The sequence below is a fragment of the Ptychodera flava genome, chromosome 16 (assembly GCF_041260155.1).
Source record: "Ptychodera flava strain L36383 chromosome 16, AS_Pfla_20210202, whole genome shotgun sequence".
Classification (NCBI taxonomy): Eukaryota; Metazoa; Hemichordata; class Enteropneusta; family Ptychoderidae; genus Ptychodera; species Ptychodera flava.
This window is the reverse complement of record NC_091943.1, coordinates 37,823,833-37,837,978: the sequence shown is the minus strand read 5'-3', so window position 1 is coordinate 37,837,978 and position 14,146 is coordinate 37,823,833. Positions and strand designations below refer to the sequence as shown.

The following is a 14,146-nucleotide window of genomic DNA, read 5'->3' as shown; positions in this document are numbered from 1 at the left end:
ATCTATGGAATATTAACAATTATTACTGAAAATGCATAATAGTCGCGCCAGCGGTTTACTGACTACGCATGCGCTTATTCATAATATACTATGCGAGTAACCGGAAGTGTACCCTTCTTTCATGGGCGCCGCCATGTTTTTTTTTTTTGAGTACTCGTAAATAAACAAAAACGAAACAAATTACCATTATATAACATGCCTTTTATAAAATATACCTCTTTTATTAGCCAGTAAATGTTATTATGCACCTTGTCGCTGATACAAAATATCGTTAATATAGATAAAGGGAGAAAAACTGTCGTGCATATGAACGTGGGCATACGCAAAGAATGCTGGGATTGAATTATAGAAGAGCGCCCCCTGTGTCAATAATTAGATTCAAAAATTGCCAGTTTTTAGACGGAACGCTATAGTTTTCAGCTTGCAAGTGGAAGGTGGGCAGTGCGGTTACCATTGAAATGATAATGATTGCATAATACGTCCCTTGATTAACGCAATAGGCTGTTATCATTGTAAAAATTGCCAACTTTTGTCCAAAATTTTTACACGCTACAGAAAATCTATACCTGCCCTGCTACAGCTATACAGGGTTTGACGTCGTGTACGTACGTGAACTGCTTTCATCAGAGGGAAACTGGGCATACCGGTAGTTGTCATATAAACGTTTATGAAGTAACAATTACAGTTTATCATGAATCAATACAAATAACATTGCCAATCTTTAATAACCCCTGGCGCAACACCAAGGGCTGAGCCCTATGTAATATTACCAATATTGTCAAGGGTAGCACACTGTTGATCAACTGTTTTACTGTAACATTAGCTTTCGAAGACAACAGTCTCCTTCACCAGATGTAGTTCATTCACAGTAAAACAGTTGATCAACAGTGTGCTACCCTTAACAATATTGGTATCAGTCAAGATCATCAAGACTGTATCGAAACTTGTCAAAATGCATGAATTGTTACACACCAGTAGTAACATTTCTTTGTGTTGTCGTAATTGACTAATATAACATTCAGGTTTTGCATACATACCGGTAATACAAACACACCAGTATTGTAGGAAACTCTACACAACATGATCGAGCAGCCATATATCAGTAATGTTATTGTTCCATATATCAATGATAATATTGTTGCATATATCAATGATAAGATTGTTCCATATATCAATGATAATATTGTTCCATATATCAATGATAATATTGTTTCAAACATAGTAAAATGTTATTAAATGATGACAGTTAAAGAATACTCCTTGAAAAGTGCAATGGTTCAGATGTCTGAACAGATTTAGAGAGTTTGTTCAAACTATAAATGCCAGTAAATTGTGAATTTTAAAATTGAAACTCGATTTTTGAATGTATTAACTTTCAATGAAACTATGATCCATACATGTATCATGTACATTATGGATGACACCAGATTTTACAGGGTTAATGTTGGCAACTCAATGATGATAACATGTTTGTTGTGAAGTTAATAAGAGGGATGAAGAAGAGGAAGATGATGATGATGATGATATTGATGTCACAAGTGTTGACAAGATGATTTATCTGGTGCTCCCAGGAAAGGTTGATAATGACAACAGGGATATCAATTTGCATTTACATGCATGGTTATTATTTGATGCATGTAGATGATTGTGACAACACAAAAAATGCCATAAATCCGATAACAAAGCCTACTTGACATCTTTTTTTTTCCAGATATCACATCTAAATGCAAAGATAGGTGAAGACAGTGATGAGCTGGAAACAAGCAGGCAAACTACACAATCAATGAAAGAAAAGTTTGAGAAGCAAGTGGATGACTTAAAATCACAGCTGACAGCCGCTGAAGACAGAGCTTTTAAAACACTGGAAACAATGAATGATAAAGAATCTAAGTTTGATGTGCAGGTGAGATGATATGTCTGAAAAAAATTTAATTCATCAAATTGCCACATACTTTGGTGTCATATTGTGGGACAACTTTGCCTTGCAGTGGCTGATCTCAATCAACTTCTCACTGAAGGTAGAACGCACTTCGGGGACAGACATTCAGACTCTCAAACTTTTACAATTCTCTTCTGATATACCACATGTGGGGGTTCATTTAAAGCTCTCGGTGAAAGAAAACTTTTCACCGGCTTAGTTTTTCGAAATTCGAAAATTTTTATTTTTCACCATAGAGTTAACACAGGGATGGCGGCCATTTTGAATTTTAAATATCGATAAATCTTGGGTTATTTGTTTATCTGGTACCAAAATTTGCACGATGACCCCCGATTTTTATTCTTGATTTTGAAAGAGAATGATTGAAAGTTTCATTAAGGAAAGTTTGGGCAAAAGTTTAAGTCTTTCACTTTCGAGGTGCATACTACCTTAAAACCAACTTTTTATGTTTGTATAATAAAGGATTAGTGCATGCTTTCTGTAGAAAGCTTGCCAGTTGTAAATGTCATTCAAAATGTTATCAAGTCTCGTCAAAACTTCAGACATTTGACAATGTGAGGATTGGTAACATTGCATCTGACACACAGCCTTGTGTAATAGGACATGTATTTCAAGTGTTTTGTAAACAAATTTGAACAATATCAGGCTGTCAAGTGTTCTCAAAAGCTGTAAAAGATGAATTTTCCATCCCATTCTATCACAGATTGTTTCATGAAAGTGGTGGAGTTAAAACAAAGTGACACCAAACTGACAGGATAATTCAGACTTTGTGTAAAATACTACTACATCTGAAATGTTTACCCCATAGAATATTGTGTCTTAGACCGAAGCCCTTTCACTGCATTTTACTGCAAGTAATCCCATCTGTTCCTATTAAAACAAAGGGGCTGTACCTTTCAGTGGTGTTGTAATAGTCAAAATATCATAGTTTACAATGCTGTCTCTTCCATAGAAAGCACAGTTAGAAGTTGAACTTCAGAAATCTAGGAAGCAGATAGAAGAAGCCAAGCAACAGGCCAGTGAATCAAGACAACATCTACAGGACAAGATCAATGCATTAGAGAGCCAAATCCTGGCTTTAGAAACTGCCAAAGAACTGGACAAAAATACTGCACAACAAAGAATAGTAGGTGACCTTACTACTTTGTCACGACCAGTCACGGGTCATGGTCTTTGACCTCCTAAGCCAAGCTCCACATTTCATTGCCAGTGCAATAGTCTGTAATATGGTATGGTCTGTATTATGCAGTGCTAGTGGTCTACCATTCCTGCATAGTGCACCTCAAAGTGTGCAAGTGTATTCCAATGTTGACCATCATTCTATGCCTCCGTTCTGTGCTGTTTAAAAACAAAAAGTACTGGTATGTAGCCACCACCATAGTGCCCCAGTGCCGCCTGGGCTGTAACCTCGACAGGAAAACACTGTGTTCATTATTCTTCTTACAATAAGCTGTGTTAGAAGTCACAGAATATGTTTATGATTTAATTTGTAGGTATGGTATTGGACTGTGACATGATGCAATCATTCTATAGTGATTGATTGTCTGATAATCGTGTACTGTATCTCTTTTAAATCAGCCATCTAAAACAGACTTTCAGTCGTATAACCTGTGAATTGTGCAGAATAATTGCAAAATTTTCAAGGCACAGATTGGAGGCACAGAATGATGATGCACACTGAAATGCGCTGGTGCACTTTGGAGGTGCACCATGTCTATTTCAGACCGCTTACACATCTGATGGTTGATAACAGTGATATTTCAAATACTCACTAAATATAGGAAAGAAACCAATTCACAAAACAGTATTGCTCTTTGCTCAGAAATAATCAAAAATAAAATGATGATGTAACCAGTAATGTGATCACAATTTCATTTCCTGGTACCCCACAATGTCTTCACTCATGTTTTCACTCATGGCAAACAACAAAAACAGCTGCATGTGCATGACAATCTCAGTCTAAGAATTATAAATACTGTTTCATGCAAAGAGTGTGAACAGATGTGATGTAGATCAACCTGTTATCAGACTGAGAAGTATGATCATTAGAGTTTCCAGAACCACAACAGCCATAGTGATAATAGTCACACACTTGTCTTATATTGTGTTTACAGGCCTATTTATATTTCTTGTAATTATTATGTTAAAAATTCTCAATGCAGCTTCACAAGAAACAGATAGAAGATGTGTTATGAAAAAAACACAGACATATATAATCATAGTGATACAGTAAAAGTCTTCTGAGATTTTCTTTCCCTGCTATTTAATATAGGATGTAAGCTTAAAGCACAGTCCTGTTTGTAGTTGACTAAGCCTATGATAAGTTCTCCAGAAAAGGGGTTATAGGAAATGTATTTATATGTGAACAAAGTCTTTTGATAGTTTGTACTTTGCGTTTTGGTCATGATTGGATAACCTACATGTATAAGATGATTGCTTGGTCACTGACTGATTCATGTTGACATGTACATCCTTTACTTCACTGACAGACAGCAATTCCACTGTGAGACTCCAATACACAAACCATGGTCTATCAATTGCGTTTTCTCATTGCAATCTACATACAAAACTAGAAAGACTCAAAATGTACTCTTATTTTACATTGTAGTCACTGCTGGAAAACACACAGACTGAATACCTTGAAAAAGAAATTGAACATGAGAAACACATGACAAGGATGGAGGAAGAAGGCCAAAGGTTAAAGGTCAGTCCACAGGTCAAAATTGACTTTTCTTCATATGTTTTGGGAGTAATTTTCCAAATTGGGAAACTCATTTATCATAGAGATTTTATGTTAAAACCTTTAGTAAGAATGACTGGACAATTTACCGAGAAAGAAATCATAATTTTGAAAATATCATTTTTGTTAGAGTGTCAGAGAAATTTTGTAATAGTGTTGGCAAGCTTTCACAAACCATTGCCATGTGAAATCTGTTTAAACAACTTTTCATTATTGCAGGAACAATTACGACAAAAAGATGCAATGTATATTGAACTCGCCAAAACTCTTGAAGACACAAGAACAAGAGCTGCAGACTTTGAGAGTGAAGTAAGCAAAATGTCAAACTTGTCCTTACTAATATTTGGTTCATAGTAATCTTTTGCATACATTTCATAATTTCCAGGATGAAGAAATTCATTATGGCATTTGATGGATTCAATGAACATAATAATGCTAGTTGTCATGAAACATATTCTGTTATCTTTGTGATCATAGCATATGATATAGTTGTACCAATGTTCACATATCTCAGCTTCTGGCATTGAAATAGGGACTGCCAACCCTTGAAAATCTGAGGCCTTGCCAAGTAGAACCTCACTGATACTTCAAGAATGAATTTGTGAAAGTGAAAGTTGGTTTTGTTGTGTCGATACATTGAAGTCATAGTTAATTTGTACGATCCTTTTCATCCAATAGATGATTTCTGAAATGTCTAAAAACAAAAGCATTTCAGAGTTACTCTCCCTGTGAGAGCGCTGTTGGTGGGGCTACACTTTACTGCAACCTGTGCGCAATGCACAGTATGTGGTTTATCCCATGATGCAACACAATTCGTGCACACAGAGATCACCATTCTACCACCGAGGTTGCCATTACAAATATGACTAAAGCTGTGTCCCCAAAATAGCCACCAGCTGAAAAGGAGGTCGAATGTGCATACGCATGACTTTTATCCTTGTTCGCAGTTACTTCAATGTGATAGCCTGAAAGACGTACATTTTTCAGTTTTTTTCCAGATCTTGATAGCATTTTTCTATCCAAAGATCAATATCATTGAAAAATTTTCATTAAGTTTTTATTTTTTGACCTTTTTGGGGATATCTTTTGCTAACTCCTCTCTGGTTTTATAGCTCACATTTGGTACCCATTTGGTGTACCAATGTGAGGTTATCGTATAAGCTGAATCAGTTCATTTGCATCTGATTTGCATGTCTGTATGTCTGTATATTTGTGGGTATGTGCGGATGTATGTCCGTCACACACAAAGGCTCCCATACCGCCAAAGCTACCATCTCAGTATTTGGTGTACAGGTAGATGCAGGGGTTGAGATGTGAATTTGTTCAAATGAACACATCAGTGTCAAAAATGTGCAAATGAGGTAAGAAAAAGTGAAATCCTGCAAATGTGCAGGAGGCATGCCAGTGAGAAACAGGCAAACTCCACTGATCTTGACTCATTTCCTGTCATTGTTTATGAACTGTTACATATTAACAGACCAGCTGAAACCCAAGCATAGATGGGGGAAGACCGTCTGTACTAAACTAAGAGGGGCTTGTTTCTGCTATGCATGTTGCTAAAGTTGACCTCCAGTACCTAAAGTTAGACCTTAATTACTTTTGTCATTCTTGTTTTTCTGGTTTAAATATTTCTTGTTGTTTTTCTGGTTGTACTGTGCAGAAATCATTGCCATAACATCAACGTAGAATTTTCCTCCACTGAACAGATAGACACAACATTTATTGTTGATCATTGGTAACCCATACTGGTATATACCAATTCTGATCAAATTTGAGCGACACCGTATAATTGTGGTATTTTTATCAATGTTGCCTGGAAGAGTGCATATGCCATTGCCATGCTTACTCTGAGTAAAAGCATGTTCTCAGATTTTTATTTGACCGATTTTTGGAAATTTCAGCGCAATTATTCAGTGAAAAATGACATTTTTAACGATATTTTGGCTATTTCTCGATTACAAACGTGGATTTTGAGAAATGATCAACATTTGATTGTCATGCAACTAAATACAATTCCAACGATTACTGCTTGCCTATGTTGACCCCAAAATCGAGGGAGGAGATAGAGTTTGAAAACAGACAGTCACATCAGAATGAAAAATGTACTTTGCCATGTTATAATTTTGCTTTTGTATGCACATGCACTGCACTCAGGCTTACGCTCGCTTGTGCCGGGATTAAAATTGTACGAGACACGGCGCTGAAACAAATACAAATGACATGGCTCTATTGTGTAATTTCTCGATCGCATGAAATATGAATCAGTGTTCATTTTTGCACGGTCCTAGAACTGTAAAGACTAGAACGGACAAGCACATGGCTGTGTATTGCCATCTGTTGAAAAGGCTTTTTTTATGATGTTTTTTAAGGTTGCCGGTCTTCTGCCGGGGACCGGCTGATGTAAACAATGGTCGTACGTACAACTACAAAGGCACTACGCAGTACGATATATGTTACTGCTGCTCACAGGATACTGAAATGTTTACAGAACTTTCTTAAGTTTCACGATCGATCGCTTGTTGAAAATTTCGGTCGATTAAACGTTCACAACTGGCGTCAACAGCTTTGCTGGATTGGAAGGGGTGTCGATTCAGTGCAGCTTGTGTTTGCCGAAATGTGTTTCTGTCAGTTTCACCACGTAGGCGCAGAGCTGACAAGTAACACGGTCGGTCGTAGCATGGCTACTCCATGGTATCATGTATCAGACATTGCCGCATTTGTGCTAAAAGTTCCATCTTTATATCTATTGAAACCACAAAAACCGCGTCGTATATGTCTCTGGCCGGTGTTAAATACATACGTACGCATAGAAAAACTTTCTACTGTCAGTGTAAATACTTTCGAGGCGATCGCTATCGCGCTGATGAGTGTGTGGCTTCCTGTACTCAACTATGTATTATATTGTGTTTCTATGGGTGCTTACGCGCAATGGGGATAACGCGCTGATGACTGTGTGGCTTCCTGTACTCAGCTATGTATTGTATTGTGTTTCTATGGGTGCTTACGCGCAATGGGGATAACGCGCTGATGACTGTGTGGCTTCCTGTACTCAACTATGTATTGTATCGAGTTTCTATGGGTGCTTACGCGCAATGGGGATAACGTGCAAGCTGATCTCCGTGTGTACAAATCATATTGCATCGTGGGTACTTTCACGTACCGTGTAATGGCTTTGGTCAGCAACAGGACACATCTGCTGGAAGTGGTGATGCTATAATTTTATAGCAATGACAGACTGAATTTAAAGTCTGAATTTGTTCACTATCTCAGAGCCTGGTGACTTGAGAACACATTTGAGGAGAGTTCATTGCATAAATGTTCTATATCTGCAGCCATTGTAATCTACTAATTGTAAATAAATAGCGCCCTCTGAGGCAAAGTTGCCCTGAAATGCTTTTGTTTTCAGACATTTCAGAAGTCATCTATTAGAACAAAGCTCTGAGTGAGAAAACACTCAGTCTGAAAGAACAGAGATGAGATAGACACAAGTCAATACAAATATCTATATGTGATTACACTGGGAAATCCCATAGGCTAGTAAAAATGACACAGATTAACTTTTATAAGTATTTTGGAAAACACAATTAAACTTAATGACAAAATAGCTTATCGGGAATGTTAAGTGTTTGCTACGATGATTAATGTGTGCACTCCAAATACTTCTGCAATGTGAGTTTACCTCACATTACAAATGCAGAGCTGTCATACTTACATAATTACTGTATGATTATACTGAGGGCTCATTTCTAGAAACTTGTCTTACACAATATAAATGCTTGGTTTTGACTTGAATGTTTTCTGTCTAAATTGACATTTACTTGCCTACAGTGGCCAATGCATTTTTGCAAAGGCCTGTAGATAAATTTGGACCAGGATTATGTTTACTGGCGGTGATGTCCCGTAATCTTGAGACATTTCGTCATGTCACTTTCACAAACGTTGTGGTCTGACTCTTTTGTTCAAATTGATTGCTAGTTTGTTTACTCATTAAGATGTTGATTTGCCATTGCAGAAATTTTTAGCCATGGCTAGTTAACATAGATACATACAGTAGTTTGTACAGGTCTGCTCATTGAACAGGGTTGAATAAATGTAGTATGAAAGGAAAGATAGTTTGAGAAATGAAGTTTATAAACATGTGATTGCCAAACACTAATATTAATTTGTTTTGTAGACTGCTGCTGAAATCCCTGCACTGACTGCACAGCTTGAAGATGTGCAACAAGAAATGGCAAATGTGACATCTCAACTAGAGGACAGCAACAAAGGTGATTTTAGTTCTCATTGTTGTAGGTCTATGACGGTGGTAGTCTCGCTTCCAGACCGCGTCGCTTCGCCAGTGCAAAGTGCGCCGCTGGCGGTAGGAACATGAAGTAATTTTTCCACTGGCTGGGCGACGGGGTCTGGAGACTACTGACTTCCGCATTCCAAGATATTTATACCCACCAATCACATGGCTCAATCGACAACCACGACAACAGGCAAACTTTGATGCATATTCAATAGAAGGAGGGGCTTGTAAAAATATCTACCAACAACTATGAGGAACTTCTATGACTGACAACGTCAATAAGCTCGACTACGCAATGTATGACATACATAAAAGGATTCCCTCGGATTCCCCAAACGACGCACTGGGCATTCACAGTACGCGGAAATTCAACTGGCGAAAATGGGGCTGACAGCCGAACTTAGGAAAGCAATCGATTGTGGCAAAGAAAAATTAGCCATAGAATGCCTGAAAGACGAGTAAATTGAAGCAATTGCAGCTTTTCTACCGGGGAAGGGGGGGGGGGAATGACGTCTTCGTAAACTTGCCAACTGGGTACGGGAAGTCTGTTGGCGGTTGCCTTCACATGCTCTCCGTATATTTTCACGGGAGTTTCAGCATGGTCACTGTATACAGAGTACATTTGCCCCGGACATTTGCGACGAGCTCGATGTTGACTATCGCATATTGAAAACACATGCATTTGTCATATTTAAATTTGGTTCTCCGCCCGTCCTGATGCGTCATCACAGTGGAATGCAGTGGTAGTCACCAGACCCTCGTCGCTTCGCGACTCGAAGCTCGTCGCTCCGCGACTCGCCATGTCCTACCGCCAGCGGCGCACTTTGCAGTGGCGAAGCGACGAGGTCTGGTAAACGAGACTATGACGGTGGGAGCTTATCTTGTAGATGGAAAATCTAGTGTCTTAATGTCTGCCTGTATGCCTGTACATTACTGCATTTGTCCGATTATAAGACCCGGGTCAGCAACATGAAATGGTTATAATTATCAGGAGGGTCTTATAATCAAGCAACCCCATGATTTCTGCCAACACTGCTAATTTATGCTAATTAGCAATTATTCTGCACCATGGATGAATGAATGGATGGACAGACAGACAGACAGACTTCCATTGCAAAGCATACAAGTCATGTATTTTAAGAGTTACACTGTACTGTTTCTTTGGGATCTTTCTTAGCACACTGCTGTATGAAATTGAGTCAATCTATCAGACACAAATCACAATCTTTAGCTACATAATTTTTTAATGTCAGTAATGCAGTTGGCAACTGTAATGCACATGTCTCTCTGACTAATTGATTCAAAATTGCTGTCAGGGAAATTTAATATCTGTCTGTTCAGTAAACCTGCCTACCACTGACACTGGATCAAAGATTCCTAATTTACTGAAACGTACTGAACCAACTGATGAAATTTAACCGGTTTGTATTTATTTTATGGGAGAAGTGAGTGTTGGAGTTCTTACTTGAGATGTGAATTGCATGTGTATGTTGCAATTGTCAGGCACATTATTGTTTGTTCTTAAAATTCATCAATCTTGAATTTCAATGTGTATCTGTAGGACTTGGGCATTACAGATACAGAAAAGCCCAATACGTCAATCTATCTTTATTATGGTGCATTTACGATTTGCTTGTCTAGGGATGTGAATAAATTCAAATCTTGACATTCTCACTCAAAACAGAGAATGAGCAACTCAGGGGCAAGAACAAGCGACTGATGTCAGAAATTGAGTCTCTGTTGGAGAGATCTGAATCCGTCCATAGTGAAGCACAGAAACTACAGCTTGCCAAGGCTGAAATGTTGGAACAACTTCAGAGAAAACTCAGAGATACAGAGATGGAGCTTGAACAATGCTATGAAAAGGTGAGCAGAACGTGGATACCTCTCATAGAAGTAGTTGGGGGTGTACCACTGTAAATTGTACCCGCTTGTACACCCATGTCTTATCTTGGATCACTGTGGCTAGTTTGTATCCATATCCATGTATACACTTCCATGAATTGACCTACTTTGCCATGAAAGCTAATAGCTAAAACACTTGTGTAGAACAACTCCAAAACTGTATCCTCTTCTATGTAAACTGTGATGAAAATGAAAGCAAGTCAGTAAGCACAAACCCATACAGCTGTTCTTCATTAATTTATCATGCTCCTCTATTGTGCTGTCATATAATTTACCATGTTATCTTTTCCAACATATTTCATAAAAGTACTTTTTAATTTTAAAGACTTATTTTTGATAGCAAGAGTCCTAGTTTGATCATTGTGTGTTTTGATTTAGATCCGGGAAAGTGAAGAGAAAGGAAAGATAGAGCACATTCAGAGAAGTACCAGCATTCATGATGGAGAATTGGATGACTCTGAGGTAACAAGTCATTCTGTCTTCCGTATTTTTTGCCATGAGGTAGACTTTATACAAGTTTGCTGTATCCGTGGTAGTACTGTATCTGTATGACCAAGGTGTTGAATTCAATTGGGTCACATTCCATCACCACAATAAATTGTCGTGACTTCTTTGCACAACGTCTGTTGATATTAATGTGCATGACTATGACCATAGTTGCCTTTGAGATAAAACCACTCCCATCTGCCTTCCCATGCTTGTCTTTATTCAGGACTTATTTTTTCTGGCAAGCTGGGAATGTTTGTTCATTGTAAGAGTCTACAAAGCGATAACTGAAGACTTGTCTTGGGATCACATGTTTTTATTCTGTAATTAGGACTCCCTGCAATCTGGGACGATTTTCAGATGTTGGGTTTGTTGCTTTACATATAAATTAGGCAATCCGTTTTTGACTCAAATGTAAGTATTAAATACACTCCAGAAATTTAAATCCTATCAAAGGATTTTACATTTCGAATTGAATGTCCTTCTAACACAGTCCCCAATTAGGTTTTGATAAGTAACATGCATATTACACGTATTGAGTGGAGATCTTATTATTTATGTCCTTAAAAAGATTTCCTTTTTCATCTTTTCTCAACAAATATTTAAATTTTAGGTCTTAAAATCTGTGAAATATTGAAATGTTTCTAGTTTACAAAGTAAACCTGTATTTTACAAGATATCCAAATGAATGGTGACTATCTTTCATATTTTCACTTTTGTGATTCAGGTCGCTCAGTTGCGGAAGATGGTTGATGAACTCATGGATCAGGTAGCTGAGAAAAATAAAACAATCAAAATGCAGCAACAGAGATTGTCTGATCTTAAGAAGACTTTACAGAGAGAATTGGCAAGTCTACATAATCATTCTACAGTTTTTTACCACAGTTCACAATTTTCAGACCAGATTCAGGCTCAAGTTAAGGTTGTGTTTACACACAACATCCATCACGGTAAAACAAGGACTGAGGTCTAATTGATGTAGTGTGTGTATATTTACAGAAAGTACAAACCAACTCTGACATAGATGGTCTGGACTCTAGAGACAAAGACAAAGACACTATTCCCAGGTCATCTACAGTACCACAGAGTCTCAACCAGTCACAACCATCATCACTACTGCCACCAGGTCATGGGCATACTATTTCACCCATGAAGATTGATGAACTCAGAGAAACCAATTTCCAGTACCTTAGATATGTGATCTTCAAGTTCATGTGCAGTTCAGACACAGAGGTAAGGAGGTCACATTATTAAGTTAGTAAAAAATCATAAAGGGTACAAAAGCAAATGTGGCATTCTAAGTTGTTCACCTGGTAAATCAGCACTCACAGAAGTTTTAATTCTTTCCATTTATCATGATTATATTTGATATTTTCACTCTCTATATCAACAATCTGTCCATCACAAGTTTTTCTGTGATTGGTCAACCAACAAAAAATTGGGGATGAGCTTTGAAGCCATTTTCTTGAAATTTAAGATTCTGCACTCCCACTTTGTACACAGGTACAGTGTATAACAATTTCACGATTGTAAGAGTGTATTTGAGCCTTTTACAAATCATCAGAGATGGTGCGTCTGTATGGTTGTTTAGAACATTCACGTAGATAGGTATAAAGGGATCTCCTATGAGGAAAGTTTTCAACATTCAGTGAGCTAAATAATAATTATCTTTCATAGATTTATCAGTCCACCCCAACAACCAAGAAATTATGCTAGGTGATTTTTTATGACAAAAGATGGCAAATGTTGGAATAGAATCCGTGATACAGTTTACTGTCATTGTCTTGTACAGGCATTTCAGCTGGTAAGAGCAATATCAACACTGCTTCATTTCACAAAGCAAGAAGAAAGGCTTGTTAAAGAAACTATAGAATGGAAGGTGAGTTTGTACAGCAATATAACTAACAGATGTGATTCTCTGTCACAAATGCAATTTGGTTCAAATCAAAATTAGGGTCTATAGTTTGGTTTGGCATACTTTATCATGTTTATGTACAGAAAATACAGGCATACTGTATGTACAGAAAATACAGGTATTGGTTTGGCATACTGTATGTACAGAAAACGCAAGCATTGGTTTGGCATACTGTATGAGTGTACAGAAAACACAGGCATTGGTTTGGTATACTTTATGTACAGAAAACACAGGCATTGGTTTGGTATACTTTATGTACAGAAAACATAAGCATTGGTTTGGCATACTATATGTACAGAAAATACAGGCATTGGTTTGGCATATTGTATGTACAGAAAACATAGGCATGAAGACTTAATGCCAAAGTTGTCAGATCACTCATGAAAATATCAAGCTATAGTACAAAGACTGGGAAATAAACATTTTCCAGGACATGCAAAGAGCAGCTGTTCTCCTATCAAAGCATAATGGATGTTAACAATCTTCCTTCTTTCATTTTGCAATGTCCTATACCAAATTCACAATTAGTAATAATGTTTTCTTCAGTGACGTACGTCTAGTGAGGCATTGTATTACATACTTCCAGAGAACTAGACATTTCTGGTTCATTGGAGGCAGAATTTGTTCAGAAATTTATGTTTGATAGTTCATGTAGTTCATGGCACAACTGTCACCACAGATTTCCTGTACTTTACCTTGAAAGTGTACGATGATGAGACAGTGAACAGTTTTTGGGGAGTACAGTAAAACCTGTCTATTAAGGACACCTTCAGGAACAGAAAGTGTCCTTAACATAGAGGTCTCCTTAGTATAGAGGTGTTCTCAATAGACAGGTGAATTCTATTCAAAGCGTGACTTTTGTTTAATAAA

At 37.6% G+C, this 14,146-nt stretch overlaps 1 protein-coding gene across 2 annotated transcripts in view; it reads left to right on the top strand.

Annotated features, from left to right (window-relative positions):
- Positions 1–14,146, top strand: part of LOC139114760 (golgin subfamily A member 1-like) — a 37,156-nt gene that overhangs the window by 19,272 nt on the left and 3,738 nt on the right. For both annotated transcript variants that reach the window (XM_070676653.1, XM_070676652.1), the window contains 10 exons: positions 1,712–1,903; positions 2,892–3,065; positions 4,548–4,643; positions 4,899–4,988; positions 8,854–8,947; positions 10,655–10,836; positions 11,254–11,337; positions 12,089–12,208; positions 12,361–12,594; positions 13,154–13,240. In XM_070676653.1, the coding sequence (XP_070532754.1) occupies positions 1,712–1,903; positions 2,892–3,065; positions 4,548–4,643; positions 4,899–4,988; positions 8,854–8,947; positions 10,655–10,836; positions 11,254–11,337; positions 12,089–12,208; positions 12,361–12,594; positions 13,154–13,240 (1,353 nt within the window). The remainder of the gene's footprint in view (positions 1–1,711; positions 1,904–2,891; positions 3,066–4,547; positions 4,644–4,898; positions 4,989–8,853; positions 8,948–10,654; positions 10,837–11,253; positions 11,338–12,088; positions 12,209–12,360; positions 12,595–13,153; positions 13,241–14,146) is intronic.